At 44.4% G+C, this 21733-nt stretch overlaps 1 protein-coding gene across 3 annotated transcripts in view; it reads left to right on the top strand.

Moving 5' to 3' along the window:
• Positions 1 to 21733, top strand: part of NUP214 (nucleoporin 214) — a 101568-nt gene that overhangs the window by 74114 nt on the left and 5721 nt on the right. For all 3 annotated transcript variants that reach the window (XM_082843427.1, XM_082843426.1, XM_082843428.1), the window contains 3 exons: positions 1210 to 1280; positions 11373 to 11529; positions 18264 to 18416. In XM_082843427.1, coding sequence (XP_082699553.1) covers positions 1210 to 1280; positions 11373 to 11529; positions 18264 to 18416 — 381 coding nt within the window. The remainder of the gene's footprint in view (positions 1 to 1209; positions 1281 to 11372; positions 11530 to 18263; positions 18417 to 21733) is intronic.

The following is a 21733-nucleotide window of genomic DNA, read 5'->3' as shown; positions in this document are numbered from 1 at the left end:
CGTGTCCAATCTTAGCAGCTGCTTTTGCTCCTAAAACCAGTAGACAGGACAACTCGAATATCTTTTCTAATTTTCCTTTCTCCATGGTTATCTTATGAAAGGCATTTCTTCAGCCATCAGGCTCAGGGGATGGGGGGCGGAATCAAAGATTAATGATTTGGTGGACAGGATTACAAGTAACTGCGCGTTCATTCCTTTGGTGAAAATTTATTTGAAACTGGTTCATAACTTATTAGAAAGGAAGTCATTTCCTTCCTGCCTTCAACAAATGTTTGTGAAGCTCTCACTATGTTCCACTACAAGAACACAGTGGTGCACGACAGTTTTGGGATCCACCTGATGACCTGTGAAGAGGCTGCTTGGCCTGTTTGAGTGACGGGAGGAGATGTGATAAGTTGGTCTAGAGAACGGGCAGGGAAGAGGCCTTGTGGGTCTTAAAAGAGAGTAGGATAGTTAACGCTATCGCTAGTGCATCTTTTTGTTCTGCAGTCAAAACTTGAGAATCCTCGTTCACAAGTATAATCAAAACTATTTCAGTACAACTGAGAACCTCTGAAAAGCCCTTCTTTCCTACAGGAGCTAGGTGGAAAGATAACCTGAGCGGCCTCCTCCAGCGCTGGTTGAGGAACTGAGCCTTGCCTGAGCTCCCCTGCCTAGACCAGTAGCAGAAATGAGCGTGGAGCTCTTGTCCTCCAGCTCCTCATCTAGGGCTCTTTTGTTATAAAATATAGTTCTTCCTGATTCTCCCAGGCCCTGTTAACTCAGCACCTCAACCACGTTATTCCACCTAGAAGAAAGATAAACTACCCTGAAAGAATCTGGTTTGAGATTAGAGGTAACCAGGGAGTAGGAATATTCATGGTTTCAAGTCAGTCACTGGAAGCACTTCTTGGCAGCTCTAAGTCGAGGGGAGCTACGCTGAGAGACCTCACCCACCTGGGGTTTGGTAGGAGACAAGGATTCAGTCCTTGGGACTTTGGGACTTTTTTTTACTATGATAAAATTCTAGCAATGAAAAACAGGGTTTCTTTAACTTATTTACTCATAATTTCCTCCCTTTCCTAGGCAGGAAGACAGATTCTCTTCATGAGTTGATTTATTGTGAGGCACTGTGGCACACCTGCATGCCATCTAAAAAGTAAAAAACAAAGCTTTGATGTTATAGAAGGGTCATCCCAATTAAACTTTGGTTTTCTTTTTATTTTACAGGTTTTGGGTCTAGTAATACTGGTTCTTTGTTTGGTCAAGCAGCCAGTACTGGTGGAACAGTCTTTGGCCAGGTAAATATGGATGTTTGCCTCTATTCACGTCAACATGTATCAAACCCATTTGCGTCGTTCCTATAGGATGCAATCAGTCATGTTCCCGTAGGATGTAACGGGTCCTGTAGGATGTAACCAGCCCCAACAAACAGCCCTGTTGTTCTCAAGCTCTGCCTTCTGTAGCTCCCTTGGGGATGCAGAAGTCTCAGCCTCTGATTTGAGAGAATCACTACAGTTTTGATCCTTGTGTGAAAGTCCTCTCGGGAAGCACTTTAAAGCACATTGCCTGATTTCCATCAATCTTCTGCCTGTTGTTAGGCCAGGGATTGGCGAACTATGGCCTTAAACTATGGGTTAAATCTGCTCCTTGGCCTTTTTTTTTTTTTTTTTTAAGGCCGTTGAGCTAAAAGTTTTTATTTGTTTAAGTCGTTGTTTAAACAAGATGAAGAAGGATATGCAACAGAAACTGTATGTGGCCCCTGTGCGAAGCAGTATATAGTCCAGGGACCTTTCGGTGACCTGAGCCGGTTCACTTTGTCTAGCTAGTGGTTATCTATGTGCTGGGTGTGGTTTTAAGTGCTGTACACGCACTGAGTCCTGGAATCATTAGTACTTGTATAAGGTAACGCTGTTATTATCCCCATTTGACAGATGAGGACACGGAGGGCCTAGAGGAGTTAAATTTACTGTTGTAAAAGCTAGCTGCTGCGTTTAGATCACAGTAACTTCATAAGGTACTCTGATATATTGGAAACGATTGTGACTTTCTAAAGGTGGGGGTGGTACTTGTCCAGTAGTTAAGAAAGTGGTAGCCATATTATGTTTCTTCCAAGTCTTCAGTAGGAGATTTTCTTTATCACCTTTTTCCTTAGAAGATGGGCCCTGCCCTAGTCAGTGATCCTTGACCGAGAAACAGAACTTCTGGTTTTCAAGTTCCCCACTGAAAACAGCTAAAAATGGCTACATAAAACGTACAAACCAGTTTCAAAAGCACTTATAAACTAATAAGGTATTTAACCAAACCAGACTAAAGGGAAAATGGGAACCTGTAGAAGTGAGTGGAGCACAGAAGCCAGTTCTGCCCTGAGAGCATCTACTAATCTGAGAGCACCTGAATTGCCTATGTTAACAACACCAAAAGGGCAAAGGGGCAGACATCGTTCACCAAGACGTGTACAAAGTGGGAGGGCTAAAAGAGACCCTCCCCACGATAAGCTATGACTCCAGATTCACCGGTCTCGGCCTGAGAATGTGGCTTGACCCGATCCGAGGATGGCGGTGTCTCCAGATGTCTGGCAGAAGAGCACAGGCCACTCCGAAGAAAAGTAACTGTAGGCCTCAGATAATTTTTAAGGACATTGATTCCCACACGTAAATTCATCACAACAGGAAACAAGGAACTATGATCAAGAGCCAGAGTAAACATGAGACACACATTTCCAAAGACTTCCTAGACTATAAAACAGCTGTGTTTTACGTGCCGTAAAGACATAAAAGACAAGCTTGAAAATACCAGGTACGGGAAGATCCCACATGCGGCGGAGTAACTAAGCCTGTGTGCCACAACTACTGAGCCCGCGCACCTAGAGCTTGTGCTTCACAACAAGAGAAGCTACCGCAACGAGAAGCCCGTGCACTGCAACGAAGAGTAGCCCCCGCTCACCACAGCTAGAGAAAGCCCCCGCGCGCAGCAACGAAGACCCAACGCAGCCAAAAAAAAAGAAAAAAAAAGTTGAACATCATAAACAGTTATATGTCAAAATTCATTGAGCTCTGTACATAGAAAACTTAATAGAAAACACAACAGAAAGAAAAAGGACAAGAGACGTCATAAAAAAGGGTAGTGTTGGTTACACAGCATTGTGGAATGTACTCAATGCCACTGAATTATACACTTAAAATCCTTAAAATGTTGCCCCTGACCTGGGTCGAGTAGCACCTAGTTGCTGGTGCCTGTCTCATATCAGCCGGGGACAAAGCAACTCCTTGTTTATCCCAGCTTGGCTTTTGGTCTGTGCCCATGCCTGGTTCATGCCCCAGATGCATGGGGGGAAAAAAGCTTAAAATGGTAAGTTTCATGTATATTTTAGCACAATTGAGAAACAGAGAAAAATAAGAAAACATTTTTTAAAAAGGATAGCCAGAGGACCGTAAACATATTCAACTTAATTAGTAACACAAAGTAAAACCACTAAGAGATGCACACCTGTAACGCAGCAGAAATTTAAAAGCCCAACAATACCAAATGTCAGCAGATACGCAGAGCCACAGAAACTCACGTACACTCTTAGCTGGGGCGTAGGTTGGCACACCACCTTGGAAGATAGTCTGGTGTGATCTGGTAAAGCCCTGTGGTTCCACTCCTAGTTTGTTCTTTAGAGAAACTGATGCACCTGTGCGCCAGGGTACACTGTTACAATAACAGGACTAGAAGCAACCCAGACAGCTATGGCCATTCCACTGGGCAGATGAACTTATATTACTCTGTAGTAGAACGTTACTACATTGTGGAAATGAACAAATTAGAGCTACATGCGTGACTTTCACAGGCATAAATTTTTTCTCTCTCTCACAGGCATAATTTGAGCAAAGAGATTTAAAGCTTACTGTGATAAACTCCATGTTGGTTACTGCCCTGCACCTCATGTTCTTCCTTCACAGAAATTATATTTGCAATTGGAGGGGCTAGAAATTCAAATGAATTTTTTTTCTATCATGGCAGGGGCTTTATCTGTTATATTTGTTGCTGTATCCCCAGTGCTTAGGACTGTGGCTAGCACAGGGTAAGCATTGTAAAAATGAATGAATTTTCAGGTAGTAGGGGTATTCTCAGAAAAATCTAAGGATACAGGTAGATTCTGGCCAGGATATAGAAGAACTTCATTTTCATCATAATACCAAGAAAAATCCAGATGGTGTGAAAATCACACTAATTCTGTGGATATTAGAATTATCTAGTGCTGTGTAACAAATTACCCCAAAACTCAGTAGCATTCTCCAGTGGTTGGCTTGGCTGTTAGTTCCAACCTTAACTGGAACTCTTGGCTACAACATCTACATGTGGCTTCTCTGTATGGCCTGGGCTTCCTTACATCATGGTGGCTGGATTCCACGGAAGAATATTCCAAGAAAGAGAGGGAGCCAGGCAGAAGCTGTCCTCAGAAGTCACAGAGCATCATGTATACTGCATCTTCTTGTTCAAGGCAGTCACAAAACCCCACCCAGGTTCAAGGAGAGGGGAATAGACTTCACCTCTTGCTCTAGAAGAGCATTTAGGTCTAGAAATACTACTGTGACCATCTTTGGAAAATATAATCTGTCACAATGGGACCATGAAAACATGGCAGAAAGCCTTGTTGAGTTGATTTCCAGACAGGGGAGTTAATCGTAGGTGAGCTTGATAGTACAGCAGCTTTTGGGGGCAAATGTCAGGTCTGGGTTTAGGAAATGGAAGAGAGGCCTTGCCGAAGGAAATTTACTGGCTGGAGAAGCCAGAGGAAGCTATTGGCAACAATGAGGGCAAACAAATGACCAATAAACACATGAAAAGATAATCAGTAGTATTATAAACATTAGGAAAATGAAAATCAAAACCATAATGAGATACCACTCCACAACCACTAGGAGGGCTATAATTTAAAAAAAAAAAAAAAGAATAACAAGTATTGACAAAGATTGGAGAGATTAGAACCCTCGTATATTGCTGGTTGGAATGGAGAGTGGTACAGCCATTGTGGAAAACAGGTTCCTTGAAAAGCTAAACATAGAACTGTCATATGACCCAGCAGTAGAACTCAGACACTTGGTCACCATTGCTCATTGCAGCATTATTCACAGTGGCCAAAAGATGGAAACAACCCAGTGTTCATCAACAGAGGATTGGATAAACAAAAGGTGGTCCGTTCATACATAGGAATATTATTCAGCCTTCAAAAGGAATAAGGTGGTGATTCATATTACACATGAATAAATCGTGAATACATTATGTTAAGTAAAATAAGCCAGATATAAAAGGACAAATATTGTATGATTCCACTTGTATGGAATATTTAGAATAGGTAAATCCCTAGAGCCAGGAAGTAGATTAGAGCCTACCAGGACCTGGGGGGAGGAGGGACCAGGGAGTTCTTGTTTAATGGTTACAGAATTTCCGTTTTGGTGATGAAAAATTTTAGAAATAGTGGTAATTGTTGCACAACATTGTGAATATAATTAATGCCACTCAATTGTATACTAAAAGATGATTAAAAGGGCAAGTTTTATGTCATACGTATTTTACCACACGTTTTAAAACTTAAAGATGTAATATACCAAAACCATTGAATTTTATACTTTATAAATTTATTTATTTTTTATTTATTTATTTTTGGCTGCGTTGGGTCCTCGTTGCCACACGCGGGCTTTCTCTAGCTGCGGCGAGCAGGGGCCACTCTTCGTTGTGGTGCGTGGGCCTCTCGTTGTTATGGCTTCTCTTGTTGAGGAGCACAGGCTTTAGGTGCGCGGGCTTCAGTAGTTGTGGCGCGCGGGCTTCAGTAGTTGTGGCTCACGGACTCTAGAGCTCAGGCTCAGTAGTTGTGGCGCATGGGCTAAGTTGCTCCGCGGCATGTGGGATCTTCCTGGACCAGGGCTTGAACCCGTGTCCCCTGCATTGGCAGGCGGATTCTTAACCACTGTGCCACCAGGGAAATCCTGAATTTTATACTTTAAATCAGTGAGTTGTGTGGTATATGAATTATATCCCAGTAAAGCTGCTTTTAAAACAACAACAACAAATTGGAGTCTGAAAGACTTGCAAGTTCAGTATAAAAATCCTCTATTCACCTCTCCCCCAATTTTGCTGAGAGAAAGAAAGTAAAGCAGAAAGAACTTGCAGTCTTGCAACCTCCTGTTCCCTGAAACTGTTGAATCCAAAGGTAGCACTCCAGCCTAACTGCCCTCTGGCTCCAGGCTCCAACACTTACATGACAAATAACCTGAGCCCTAAGCAAAGGCAGTGTTTGGCTAACCAGAGGTGGGTTTGTCTAAATCTGTGAACCAGTTCCCGATCAACTGGACACTTAGGGAGATCTGAATAATTGCCTCCTCACTTTAGGACACAGACGAGAGTGGTCTCTCACTCTCTGGGGAACACGCTAGCATTCCTCAGTCACCACACCACCGTTCCTCTGTATAAAGTCCAGTATACCTAACAAACAAAAAAAGGTATGTAACACATGAAGAAGCAAAATGAAAAGGGGGACCTACGGTCATACTTTAGAAATCAGCAAAAAAATAACCTACAGATGATCCAGTATTAGAACTAACAGGTAGAGACTTTATAATAACTGTTGTGCTCAAGGATTTACAGGAAAATAAAAGAATGGTTGAATAAGGAATCTCAGAAGAGAAATGGGAATTACAAAAACAAATAGAAAGTCAGTCTGTATCTGAAGTTTAAATCTAATATCCAAAATAAAAAACGATTAGACAGGTTAAACAGCAGAGTGAATACTACAGAAGAACAGTGAACTTGAAGATATGTCAATAGAAATTACCTAAAATGAAGCTCCGAGAGACTGAAAAAAAATTGGACGGAACATCAGTGGCCTGTGCAACAGTATCGGGCAATTCAGCATAATGCAATCAGAGTCCCAAAAGGAGAGGAGACAGAATTGGTGAGAAAAAAATTTTTTGAAGAGACAATGGCCAGACTTTTTCAAATTTGTTGAAGAACAGGAATCCACAAATCCAAGACACTCTGTGAACCTCAGAAAACCACCCCTGGACACAGCCTGGTTAAGCTTCTGAAAACCAAATACAAAAAGAAAACTTTTAAAGCAGCTGAAGAAAGAATATTGATGACATAAAGAGAAACAATGTATTGTGCAGTTAATAACAAGGTATTAAATATGTGACAACCGTGGCAAAAAGGCAAAAAGAACATCTTTGCTACCTTGGAGTAAATCAGTGCTTCTCAACCGGTATTGATTTTGGCCCCCGGGGGAATTTCACAATCACAACATCTGGAGACACGTTCCCCGGGGGAATTTCACAATCACAACGTCTGGAGACACGTTTGATCCTCATGAGTGGGAGACGCTACTGGCATCTCGTGGGTAGAGGCTACACATCCTACAGCCCTCCAAAACAAAGAATTATGTGGCCCCAAATGTCAATAATGCCACTGTGAAGAAACCATTAGGAAGACAAAGATTTCTTAGAACACAAAAAAGCGCTAACCATAAAAGAAGAAATTGAAAAATGGGATTTCATTAAAATTACAAACTTATGCTCACCAAAAGACTTTGTTATGAAAATGAAAAGGCAAGGTATAGACTGGGAGAAAATATTTACAATACATAAATTAAAGGACTTCTGTGCAGAATATATAAAGAACTCCTATGACTCAAAAATAAAAAGACACCTCAATTTTAAAATAAGCAAAATACTTGGACAGCTACTTTACAAAAGGGGCTATGCAGATGGCCAGTAAGCACATGAAAACTTGCTCGGCATTGTTAGGCGTCAGAGAAATGCAGATTAAAACCACGAGATACTGTGTCATACCTGTAGAATTACTGAAATTTAAGAACCAACAAGACCAAATGTAGAAAAGATCTAGAGTGACTAGCTCTCTTAATGCATTGCTGGCTGGTGGGAAGGTAAAATGGTGTGGCCACTTTGGAAGACCATTTGGCAAATTCTCAGTAAGTTAAATATACACTAATTTTAGGGTTTAGCAATTCTAGTCCTAGGTATTCACCCAAAAGAAATGAAAATATATACTCACAGACAGACTTCTATCAGAATGTTCATAGCAGCTCTGTTGATGATAGCCCACACCTGGAAACAGTCCAGATGTTCATCGGCAGGGGAATAGTAGACCCTGGCGTCCTCACACAGTGGAATACTATTCAGCAATAAGAAGGGAAGGACGGCTAATGGCATGCAACCATAGGGGTGGCTCTCAAGAGCATATGTTGTGTGTAGCGAGGTCATTTAGGCAAGAAATGAAGTAAAGGCATCCAGATTGGCAAGGAGGAAGTAAAACTATGCATCTGCAGGTAACATGATCATGTATATAGAAATCCCAAAGGAATCCACTACAGAACTAGAACTAATGAATGGGACCAGCAAGTTTGCAGGATGCAAGATCAATATATAAAAATTAATTGTATTTCTGTACATTTTCAACAAACCATCTGAAAATGAAATTAAGAAAACAGTTCATTTTCAGTATCACGAAAAGGAGTAAAATACTTAGAAATACATTTAACAGAAGTGCAAAACGTGTGCTCTGAATACAATGAAACATTGTTTAAAGAAATTAAAGGTGATCTAAATAAGTGGAAGGACATGCTGTGTTTATGGATCAGAAGATTTAATGTTGTTAAAATGGCAGTAGAGAACCAGGACTGTGAAAATTAATTTAACATTCATGCCAGGATTCAGTAATGAGTAAGACAAAAGTGGTTAGCTATGTCCATAGAGCTTACATTTGGCGGGGTGGGGAGGGGTGTCAGTCTTTATTAAAACAGTTTCATTTCAAATAGTTAATTTAAGTACTATGAAGACAGTAAAGCAGGATGATGTGGCAGTAATCAGGGAAGCTGATTTAGGTTCGATAGTCAGGAAATGCCTTTCTGAAGAAGTCTCATAAATGTCTGTTTTTACGTTTGTTTCTTTGAATCAGGATCAAGTCAGCCTCACTCACTGAGATCGGCTGGTAGTTCTCTTCAGCCTCTGTATCTATAAATTGCCCTCCCAGGACCGCCTCTCTTTTATTTCCCCTCATAGTACAGTTGATGAACAAAGCAGATCGTTGGTCCTTTGGAGATCCCTGCAGTGTAGCACCCTGTTACTTCCTGTGAAATCGTGCTTGGGTCTGGAGGCTGGGCGAGATTCACAGGGTTTTTTGGCAACCTTATTAGGCTGGATCTTGAACACTAGCTCTCTATTCAATGATATAAAGGAATTAATTTTTTAGACACGATAATGTTATTATGGTTATGGTTCATGTTTCAGAGCTTTATGCTGGAAGATCCGTGGATGAAATGGTGAGATGTCTGGGATTTACTTCATACTAATAAAGGCTGAGGGGAAGAAAATGGGGCTCTAGGTAACACTCAACTGGCTGTGAGTTAGCGGGTGAAACTGGGTGATGGGTACATGGGTTCATTATGCTCCTCCATCTATACTTTTGAGATTTTCCATAATTTAAAGTTTTAAAAACTATTGTTATTTATTGTAGTTAAAATGAATGGAATACTCTAACCCGCTTCTGAGTATGCAATAACTGTCGATTCACATTCACTTCAGTGAAGTGCTACCCGTTTCTATTCATTTCTGCAGATATCCATTACTTTTCAAATGATGTTTTTAAAAATGAGTTGAGCCATCTGAAATTGCTGCGTTCGGTGGGGTTTTGGTTTTGGTTTTTTCCTTGTAGGGCAAAATGTCCGTATATTGGCAGTTTCCTATGTTTCAGCCTGATGCGTGGAAGTCAGCCAAGAAACCTGATATTTTCTGTTTTCCGCGTGCACGCGTAGTTGTCACGTCTTCGTTCCTTTGAAAGTCAGTTTACTAGTTATCAAAGCCTGTGCTCTTATGGTTGGATTTCATTCCAAGTTTTAAAAAGCTGTTACTCATCATTAAATGGTTGTAGCAAACAGTTACTGTTGTTTTTAAAGAAGTTTAAAGAGGGGGAAAAAAAAGGAGAGAGACAGGCAAGTGCATTAAGTATGTTGCCCTCAGGTAAAAATTAGCTTGTCGTGTCCAAGGCACAAAAGACTGGTGTGACTGTACCAAGTGTGGGGGGGTGATAGAAGACGATGCCAAGAGATAGATGGGGCCAAGTCATGTGTATCTTTCAGAACTTGTAAGCAGGAGTGAAATGTTTTGACTGCCATTTTCAAGGATCTAGCTGCTGTGTGAACACAGATTGTAGGGGAAGCAGAACGTCAATAAAGTAGTCATATGGTCCAGGCAGAAAGTCACAGTACGGGGGCTCAGAGCAGGGATGTGCTGGGGCATGTTTCAGGGGCAGGCTGCTAGAGGTTTGACTGTTGTGGGGATTAAAGAATTATTTGTAAAGTGCGTAGAAAAGTGCCTAGCACAGAGAAAGTGCTCGGTCGTTGGTTCATTATCGTCATCGTCAAAATACTGAACAGCAACCATTTTTTGAGCGTGTAAATTACATTTTAGGCACTTTTCTGAAGGGCACTACCTTCCTAGCTCATTTATTGATATTTCACTCACTGTTTTGAGGTGGGTGGTTTATTTTGCCAGAAAGAAGAGGGACTTGTACACTTCTCTGGTTCCCCCCCCCCTCCCCTTTGAAGGGACTCCTGTAAGGTTCCTGTGCACAGCGACCCATTTCTAATGGCCCATCGTATTCTACGTTATCAGCCAGGGAGATATCATACTTAACTAATCACTAATTGTCCCTCAAATCTAGCACTGGTCTCCCTTAAAGAACCAGTTTCTAAACAAAAATACAGTGTGTGGTGCCTGATACAGCTTTGTGTCAGCACGTGCTCACCATCGTCTGAGCATAAGATTTGCAAACTTGGACAGAATTCAGCTGTGGTCATCGTTTCAACAGTGGAGCTAATTTAAGCTCATTTCTGCAGTACTGGGGAAGTCAGTACGAAATAAGAGCGCGCAAATTGGGAGAAAAGACAGTGTGAATCCCTTATCGTCGGTTGCTGATGAGGTCAGCCAAACACTAGAGGAATTAAAATAATTGGTGCTCATCATAACCTAGACATGTTTTTAAACTTTCGCATTTGGGGGCGCTTTTGAGGGTTTGGTTTTCCTGCCCCTGGCGTCATGTCCAGCAGAGACTGCAGGCAGCAGGGCAGATGAACTGTTAAGACTCCCACCTACCATAAATGATGTTTTCAGAGAACTGTGCACATAGAAGAACTTGAGAACTTGTGATTGTAGAGAGTGTTCCTGTGCAGAGCTCAGCTTCCTTTGTGGGTGTTAGAGCATCTGCACCAGAACTGATCAGCGTTCTCTTGCTTCTCCCACTTGCACAGCTGTGAGTGCCTCCTCTCCGTGGATGTGGCCTGCCATTTTACCGTGACCTCTCATCTTATCGTGCTTCCTGTCCCTTTTGTTTTTTAGCAGTCGTCCTCTTCCAGTGGCAGCGTGTTTGGGTCTGGAAACACTGGAAGAGGGGGAGGTTTCTTCAGTGGCCTTGGAGGGAAACCCAGCCAAGACGCAGCCAACAAAAACCCATTCAGCTCGGCCAGCGGGGGCTTTGGAGCTACAGCCACCCCAAGTAAGTTAAGAAAGTTTTCCCAGTCTCTTGGTCCCCTGACGTCATCGTCATCCTCGTGGTGTTATCAAAGCTTCAGTGACAAGTGTAGAAAGGAAAGAAAAGGTCTAGAAGGCCCATTTAAAATATCTACCCCGAAGCAGTGTGATCTGTTTTGATTTTGTTTTTTATTTTTGGTTTTCTAATGAGATGTCCTATATAATCATGGAAAGACATCAGAGCTGCAGGGAGAGAGGATCTGTGTATTGAGCAACTCCCCTCTTCTCTCCCAAGGCCCAAATTGCTCTGTTTCTTAGGATTGAAATGACTTGAAATGAATGCAAGCAGACAGGCGTAAAAGAGCAGCAGAACCAGCTGGGTGTGCTTGGAGGAGCATCTGGATTTTCATTTGTGTTGGACTCTCTTTGAATTTGCTTTAAAATTCAGCTACTGTAGAGAAATGTCACACAAAAGTTGAAGCCGTCATTATTTCTCATCTCTTACGTTTTCGTCTTGTTTTCAAATGAAGCTGTATCTTTCTGCCGGCACTTTCTTCTCCAGCTGATTCCTTGTTGATGTCTGTTCATGGTTGGAAATGAAAGAAATGTGTTTGTTTAAATCTTCTAAAAAAATATATCCTGCTGCCAGTGGAGACTGAGATGGGAAGTCGGGCACCTGTCACCTTCATCTTAGCTTCTCTTGTTTAATACGCTCTACCAGAAGCTTCTCTCTGCTGTTGTGCTATACGCGATCTTCACGCGAGAGCTCGTGTTCCATAGACAGAACAGACGTTTCCTTGATATTAAGGCTCATGTAGTTAAAAAGCAAAACTCTTTGCTGAGACTCCTGGAGTCACAGATCAGTTACTTTGATGTCACTGTTCATCTAGTAATATATAAGGAGAGATCATAGTGAAGACACACATAGCTTTAAACTTGTGAAATTATATAGTCAGAAGTTTGTGTTCTGCTAGGAGGAATTTAGAACCCTTGAATGAAGGGATCTTAGAAGTCAAGTCCAGTAACAGTTTTCAGAAGCCGTTTCTGCAGATGAACTCTTACGCAGAATCCTGATACATAGAACAGAGAAAAACAGGGTATTCAGAAGCAGGGGCCAAGAACCAGCAATACTCCTGGGTGGTTTCCCCGTCTTTTTCCCAGCTATCAGCACACAACTGCAGGGCTCCATAGCACGTACTTTGAAAACATGATCCTCGGGTGTCAGTCTCCCTTTTCCAATCAAGAAACAAGCCAGAATGGTTAGGTGATTTTTAGTTACAAAGCCAGAAAGTGGCAGACCTAGAACTCAGCTAGATCGTGCATAAGGTGCCAAACACAGCGTCTGGCACAGAACAGGCATTTGATAAAACATGCTAGTGAGAAATGTGGGTTTGTCCCCTGGGCAGATTATTGTCTGCAAGATTGTGTTACTAGCCTATTTTGTTAAAACGTGGGTGTGTCATATCTTTGTAAAAAATCCTTTCCTCCTGTCAGATTCACCTTTAATGCCGTGGCTCTTACCTGGCAGAAAATGGCCTTCTCTCCGTGCTGGGCTGGAGCTGGCCTGTGCCGGCTCAGGAGAGCCAGCTTGCACGTTTCTCCCCAGCCCCTGTTCAGTGACATCAGTTATTATGTAGTTAGTTACACGATAGCAACTGGACAGCGCTACAGATCGGGGACGGACGCCCCCTGCCCAGCCCCGACCTGTTGTTCATAGGCACACCATTGTTTCTAATTCTTTAATTCTGGTTTAAAATAAACATATATCTGTTCTTGATACCAGACACCTGCAGGTCTTCATCTCCTAAACGTCAGCTGTTGTAAACCAGCAGTTTACTTTCACATTTAAGGGAAGTTTAAGTGAATTTGAAAGTATGCAGGAAAGATTTAGCATTATTTTGGCTTTTAAAACTGCGTAATTTGCTAGTGAAGCGGACAAGAGCTTCTGTAGCCCTGAGGACCAAGTGCAGGATGAGAGGAAGGAACAGTGGAGAAGGAGCTGGAAGGCCCCTGGGGAGGACACTGGCCTCGCCACAGAACTGAGAACGCTTTCTGCAGGTCACAGGGGCGGCCTCTTTCTCCTCGGGCGACCGTGTGGCATGCGATCCTCTGAGCAGCACAGTTTCCTGCCCTGTGTGGATGGGCTCCCGGCTCTTTTCCTGCCTGCCAAACACTTCCTTCCCTGCTCTTTCCCTCTCCTTTTTCCCTGTCATCGTGCGGTGTGTCCCCATTGTCATCCAGGTTATCACAGGAGTCTCCAGACTCCCCTCTGCCTGCTGTCTCCTACACTGTGGTCTGGGAACCTGTACCAAATTGAATGTCTTAAAACTCTTTTATTTTGCCACTCTCCCTACTCAGAACCCTTTGGCAATGTCCCACTAACTATAGAACCAAGTCCAGACCAACTCCTTGGGCTATAATGCAGGGCCCTCCATGAGCCCTGACACACTTTTCTGACTTTGAATTCCTTCTCCTGCGCACGCGCTCACACACACACACCCTCACTTCTCCCTGCTTCAGTGCCAGGGTTCACACTGCTTCCCACACGCCGCTCCTCTGAACCTGCCGTTCCTTTCAGCATGAATGTACGTCTTCCTCTGCAGCGTGGCCGAAAGGTCACGAGGATGCACAGTGATCTCTCCCTCTCTGGAATCCTGCAGCCCTTATGCTCTGTTCTTTCACGAGCCATCAGCAGAAGGGAACTCATCTTTACTGATCACCTGCTGTGCGCCAGTTGTTCAGTGTGTGCGGTCTAATCACCTCTCACAACAGTATTTTCAGATGTGGCCGTCCCCATTTTACCAATAAGGAAGTAGGTTCAGAGTGGGAATCTTGACTTCCAGTGGTAACAGCCATTAAGTGGCATAAGGAGGGTTTCATCCTGGCATGTGTGCAGAGCTCTGATCCACTGTGTTGCCTGCTGAGATCGTCTGGCCTCGCCATGGAATGGAACACCTCCCCATGCGCCTTGTCTGACAGCCCTTGTGATCACTCCGCATGGCATTGAACATGCTCCCCTGCAGATAGATATCTGAGCACAGATTGGGCGGCCAGCAGTTCCCTTGGTGACATTTAGGCCCCAGGCTGCCTGGTCCTGGAGCTGCCCTCTTTAGGCCTGAGAAGTAATTGGAACTATGCATTGATCGAGAAAGACAAGCTAGGAACATTGGTGCTTGGAGTTGGCGTGTTCTATATCCAGAAGCTCACACTAGAAAGGTTTCTTCTCTCTCTCTTCCCCGAGACTCTACCATAGATACAGTTAACCCCCCTGGGGGTCCTGTGAATTGCTACCTGTAAGGCCCTATTGCCTCCTTGAGTCTTGTCCTAAAGACACTGGTGAGAACAGTTCTCAGCACATTCTTTCTGCACAGGGGCTTGAAAGACATGTTTGTATGAGGATGAAGGAGTCATTTGATGAGAATCCTTTGGTCCCACAAGGCTCCTTCTACTACTGTTCTTTAAGAGAATGTCTTGGGAAGGTATCCTGGACGAGGACTTCCTGAGAACTGCCGTCTCAGTGTGTGTTGAATTCTCGTCTAGTGACTTTAGACCTGCAGAATGACGTGGGACCTGGTCTCTGTGATGTTATTTATATCAAGTATCATTTAATTTAAATTGGGTCAGACCCTGTTGTTGGATTTTGCTAGTGTTTTTGCCAAATAAAAGACCATGGAGGATCCACGTTGCACCAGTGGGGGGAAGCCCAAAGCGGATGCCAGTGTGACCCATTCTTGGAACCCCCGGTGGAGGTCATCCGGTGGCTCTGCAGAGACAGGCTTTCTTACTGGCTAGTTCACAAGTGAAGAAGTCTCTTCCACAGTGAAATATTGTTCCAACAGCCAAGACACCATCTTCTCAAGAGCCAGAGACTGTTATTTTGGAGCCACTAGGAGAAAACTGAGAAGCACATTGTTGGCCATGGAGACAGAGAGAAGCAGACATCCCATCGTTTAATGCCACTTTGTTTCAAAGCAGCTTAAATAAATCCTAAAATGTTTCAACATGCAGAGCTCCTTTGGAGACTACAAATGACAGCTGTTACAACTTGAATGGCTTGATTCTAGTGATCTTTGCAAAATGAAAAGGGTTTAACTTTCTGCAGCTGACCTGCTCTGTTTTATTGTATTGAACTTGATTGGGATAGGAAACATGATTGGCAGGGGATAAGTTAAACAGAGAGGGAAGTCCTATTTTCTAGGGCTACCTTATGCCTGACTAGGGGCTTTCCATACATTAATTCATTCAGTCTTCCCAGCAGCCTTGCCTGGGCACAGTGGCTGTCCCATTATATGTATGAGGAAACTGGGACTTGGGAAGGTTAAGTCCTTGCCCCACAGTTACTAGGTTTTCGAAGCCAGGGCTGACTGCACAGCTCATTTATTCCACTGTCATATCTGTGAACATCTTAAAGACAAAGGAGTCTTAAAGAGATAAAGGGATAAAGAAGCCCGAAGACTTCTAAATGTTCTCTGACTTCTCTAGAATTTGTCTTCCAGCACTGTCCCAGTAAAATCATTTCATCTCTGTATTTCTGATTTCTCCAAGAGGAGATCTAGCCTCTAATCTTGTACTTGAATTTGTTTGCTATTTGGAATTTTTGCCTTGGTAGCGCTAACAGAGTCAGAAAATTGCAGTCCTCGGTTCTTGAAATACCAAATACAAGGAATGGCTGAGAAGCCTGGTTTTGTACTGCCATTGGAGGAATCTGATGTAACCTCCAGCCGGCTCACTAGGGGAAGGATCAGACTGCTCAGGAGGGCATTTTGCAGACTCTACCGGAGGGTATATAGTCCCGTGCGACCGTATGTGAAGGTGGTGAGAAGGAATCTGTTATCCACTCCTGCTCTCAGTGCCTGACCTACTCCCAGCCAAGCTCCCACACTGTCAGCAGTAGCTTTACAGAGCAGGTGAGCCTGCGGGGGTCCGAGGCTCTATGTTATCGGTGCCTATAGACATTTGAGGTGGTTGTGTCCCTGAGGTGAGGCTCCTCACTTCTTGGCCTGCAGGTCAAGAGCACTGCAAGCGGAAGTAGTGACGGAGTTGCATCTCACACTGGGGTGGGATTGGCAGCAGAGCGAGATGAGAGACCCTGGTGCTGACGGGCTAGTGGTAGACCACCTCTGCAGACGGCTCGACTTGCAGAGTTATTCGCCCTCCACTCTTCTCCTTTCCGTCACCTTCTCCGTGAGCGCCTGACAGGCTTGGGGGAAGACTGGCCTGTGCAGGTGCTTGCAGGCCTCGCTTGGTGACATGGAGTCAATGCCCCGTTGCCACCCGGAGCACGTCATTTCAGCCTCCCGTCCATGCCTGTGGCTTTGGGCAGTGATCCCATTTCAGCAGAGCTTCTTGCTGCCTTACTGTGGGTGCAAACTCATTTTAATAAAACACGCATCCAAACATGGTGGGGAAATGTGAGTTATCCCTCCCCTCTCCCCCTGGAAAAGGGTTAAAGAAAAATTCCTGTTACTTAGTGTGCTGTTTGTACTCTCTCCAAGCACTTCTGTGTATTTGACTTTGGCTGTTTATACGTTGCCTGTCAGATTCACATTTCTTGTAACAAAATACTTCTCACCCATCTTGGTTTTTAGTAGTTCACGTCCTTATTTTTTTTTTTAATTAATTAATTTATGTGGCTCCAGTGGGGTTTAGTTGCGGCACGCGGGATCTTCGTTGCAGCATGTGGGGTCTTTTGTTGTGGCACGCGGGCTTCTCTCTAGTTGCAGTGCACGGGCTCAGTAGTTGCAGCACACAGGCTCTCTAGTTGTGGCTCGCAGGCTCTAGAGTGTGCGGGCTTGGTAGTTGGCAGCGCACGGGCTTAGTTGCCCCGCGACGTGTGGGATCTTAGTTCCCCGACCAGGGATCGAACCTGTGTCCCCTGCATTCGAAGGCGGATTCTTAACCACTGGACCACCAGGAAAGTCCCTCATTTCCGTTTTTCCTTTAAGTCTTGGAGCCGATTCAGTGTGTAGCTGCAGGAGCGACCCACTAGATAAGCCTCTGAAAGGTCAAGGGCTTAACTGAACCTCTTAGAAAGAGGAAATCAGACTGGAAGTCTTGCTGGCCCCTTACATTCTTCAGAGCATGCCTAGCTCCTATCAGATCAGAGGTAAGAGCAGATCAGAGGTCTGCCATTCTCTGCACAGATCAAGCAGTGGCAAGCATGCCCAGCTAGACTGTAGAAGCAGAACGCTGGAAGCCACCGCGCTCGGTTTGGATTCGCGCTTTGTTTTCTCTGGTTTGACAAAATTTGAAGTTGGTCTTCATACGAGGAGATCCATGAAAACCAGCCCTGTTCTTCAGAAGCAAATGGTCTCGTGTGCAGCTGCGGGGTTGGTCCTGTGTTGGACATACCTGTGATACCTGTGGGCACGCAGGTCCCTTTCTGCAGAAGAGCCTCTTCACTGGGACCTGTTGCAGCCCCGTTGTTTTGTGCCTGTAGAATCACGCCAGGAAGTCCTGAGCCTGAGCACCAGAATGATTAACAACTTGTCATCAAGATGCATGCAGGGCTTCCCTGGTGGCGCAGTGGTTGAGAGTCCGCCTGCCGATGCGGGGGACGCGGGTTCGTGCCCCGGTCCGGGAAGATCCCACATGCCGCGGAGCACACAAGGTCGTCTCAGCGACCTTGGCTCCTCGACTTCTCTATCATTCCCTTCTCCGCAGACACCTAGTGAGGTTCCTTCCTTCTCTGTTCTGAGAAGCAGATAAGGACATTTTTCTCCCTCTGATCTCCCTCATACGTGTTCTTCATCTCTTCAGATACCTCTAACCTTTTTGGAAACAGTGGAGCCAAGACGTTTGGTGGCTTTGCCAGCTCATCATTTGGAGACCAGAAACCCGCTGGCACCTTTAGCTCTGGAGGAGGAAGTGTGGCCTCCCAAGGCTTTGGGTTTTCCACTCCGAGTAAAACAGGTACTCCTATGCCTGTTAGCTGTGGTTATTGTTAGATGCGTATTTAACATTGCATAGACCTCTGGAAGGAGAGCTCTCTGGGGTGTTCTCAGGGGAGAGTATGGAGTATGGATGAAGGGACCTTTTCCCCAAAATTCATTTTCTAATTATCGAGCATCTACTGCGTTTCTGACGCTGTTCTAGGTCTCCTGAGACATGTTAAAAAGCACAGAATGCACAGCATGCAGCCCTGAAGAGAACTTCATGTTTTCTTAGGGAAGAAAGCACTGTGAATACTTAGTTGCATTTAACAACCAAAGTGAGGGAACATATAAGACCGTGATAACTGAAACATAAGCAAGAAAGCATCCTAAGTCAGATTTGCTTGGATGCCCATTACCTGTGATGGGCAAGACAGATTATTTATTTAATTTCTTATGTCTATATCATTTGTCCTCCTTCCCAAATCACTTTTTTTTGTACTTGTGAGTGTAACATACATAAATGTATTGATATTCCTGTACATATACAGTATCCACATATCATAACTCTGCAGCTCAGTTAATTTTTGCAGTTGGAATATACCCATGTAGTCAGGAATAAAGAATGTTACAGAACTACTTTTTATCCCAGCATTACTTTTAAAGTATACATTTATAAACTGTGTGGCTTCTTACAATCATGTATTATTACACTTATAATTAAAAATTTTAAAGAATAGTATATGTTTACCTGCAAAACCGTACTTCATCTCTGTCAGCTGCCCCTCTATCCTATTTCTGTCTCTGAGATCTACAGAGGGGATCTGTGCATACCTGCCCTTGTTGTGTGGAAGATTGTGTGAAAAGACTTTTTTAAGTCAGGGGGTCAAGGGGGAGGATATTTGCTGAGCAGGCAGTTCTTCAGAATAAAGCAAATGCCCTGCAGGTGAGCGGGCAGGATACTTCTCCCTTGTGTGTGTCTGAATTTATGGGGGGGGGGGGTTGCAGAGGAAGGACCCTACCGAGGAGCAGATGCCTGGGTGGCTCTGACTGAGGAGCAGAACTGCCCCAAATTAGTACCTGGAATCCCACCTTTTAGAACCGAAATTGCTGAGGTTTCTGCACGCACTGTGCACCTTTACTCAGACCCGTGCCTGGGCTGGGTTAGTCGATGAGTGCTAGTTTTTTTATACTCCTTCCTAGAATCTAAAATGGACTAGAAATGAGCATCACAGCTTTATTCTGCCGCCACCCTTCCCTGCAGTGAATGATGTAAAAATGAAAGGGCTACAAAGGTTTTGGTCCTGCTTGACAAGGCAAATATTATTTGACTAAGAAATTTGACGTTATTAATCGTCAAGACTTTTAAATTTACTTTTTCAGGAACCTGATCATGTTTTCTTCGATTCTTGTGTTTATCTTCTATGTTGTTCCTTATCCTGGGATCATGTCCCAGTTGATCTGAGAATTTGCCCCTTTTATTTTTGCAGTCTGAGAGAAAATGTGTCCTCCCCCGTTTCAGAATATTTTTCCTATTTGATTACTTGCCCCATGAAACCACCTAGATTGAGGTCTCGAGGGATTTTTAGATTGATGGTTTGGATGGGTCTCTGAAATCCCAAAAGTGCCCATCCTCCCTTGAGTACAGTTGCAGTAGAAAATAATACCACTGGAGATCATTTGAGGAGAGAACAGGAAGTGGGACAGACTGAAAATGACCTTCCTGCCACCCCCAGTCCACTGGGGTCGCCCCACTGCTCTGTCAGTGGAGTTGCTGGATTTGGTGGTAGTGGCAGGGGGCAGCGTGGCATGTAGTGGTGAGGGGATGGGTAGTCTTGTGAGTCACTCAGCCCTGTTCCAATCCCAGCTCTACTGCTCACCAGCTGGCTCAGCGTAGATGAGAGACATGTTCTCTGAGCCTCGGGGTCCTCACCTGTGAAGTAGGGAGTCCCAGGTTTGTTGGGAGGATTGAAACAAACTGGTGTACAGCACCTGGCACGTGGAGGGCCCTCAGTAAATCAGAAATCTTATTATCATTGAGTGCTACTAAATTTCTGTCTCTTCCGGAGGAGAAAAAATATAAGCATCTAATAAAATTGGAACCCCCCTAGCATCAGGAGTGAGTTGCCTGTCTCCAGAAATAAAGCCCAAGTGACCATTCTCTTCTGTTTCACGTAGCTGTGACATGGATTCGTTGTTTTGGGGGCATTTTGTGTGTGTGTGTGTGTGTGTGTGTGTGTGTGTGCGCGCGCGCGTGCATGTGTGCGCTTAATCTCCTCCCCTTCCTGTCCAGTATACTTTCTGTATCATTGTGACTTCTCGTTTTTCACTCACCTTCCACCAAGAACTCTGAACACTATTGAGTACAAGGCACTAGATAAAGGCCTGTGTGTCCAGGAAGAAAGTGTAACCAGATCTGTGATCAGTCTTGAATAATTCAACTGCAAGGGTTTTTTAGCACTTTTTTTTTTTTTTCCAGTCTGTTATATTTGTAACCCAACAGTCTCCATTATCATGGCTTGGAATTTCACTCAAGGTTTTAAAATACAGAATGTAAACCCAAACGTGAGCCTGCACAGAAAGCACCTTCTCAGTTGTGCTTCTGCCGTTCATGGTAAATAAGCAAACGATTGAACCACAAAGTAGCAGCTAACCAAGGCGTTCAGCTGACAGCTTTTCGTGTCCAGCGGTTGATCTTCCCTGTTGCAGGTGGCCGAAGCTTGTGCTGTGATTACGCTCATAGTAAGAAGGCCTGAGTGATCCCTCTGTCAACGGGATTCACTTTCTGAAGGGACGAGAATGAGGTCCCCGTCTCCCTGGGCAAATCGCCTCCTGGCTCTGCCTGGGCCACCACTCCTCCCTTCAGCATGCAGCTCCTGGGCCGATGGTCGCTGTAAGGAATGCTGCCCTTTAGAGCACACGTCCTGTACCGTTCTGCTCTGTTCTGCTCAATAGATACTCAGCAAGTGTCTCTGCTAATAGCCTAGAGTGATGTATGCAGTATCTTGGGGTTTGGGAACCCTCCTCAGGAGCAGAAGGAACAGTTAGGGAAGGACCTTCTGTCTTCCCGCCTGACGGGCATCCAGCAATCAGGGGAGGTGGCCTGGGCACACCTGGCCCTTCCTGTGCGGTCACCTGCATGCGTGCCACCCCTGCAGGCCTGTGTCCACGTGAGTGAGAGCGCTGGGAGCCTGCCCAGGGGGTCGTGGACTCAGGGCTCTCCTCCCGGCTGGTTGATTGCCTTATCACATTTATGCAGCAGCCTTCCTCCAGACAAGAAACGGCGTGCTTTTTTATTGAGGAGTAGTTCCTGACTGCAGAGAGAGAGCATTTTTTTAAAATTCTTCCGTACAGGGA

Source organism: Leucopleurus acutus (genome assembly GCF_964270905.1).
Source record: "Leucopleurus acutus genome assembly, chromosome: 7".
Lineage (NCBI taxonomy): Eukaryota > Metazoa > Chordata > Mammalia > Artiodactyla > Delphinidae > Leucopleurus > Leucopleurus acutus.
Note: the sequence above shows the minus strand (reverse complement) of the source record. Positions and strands in the feature narration are given on the sequence as shown.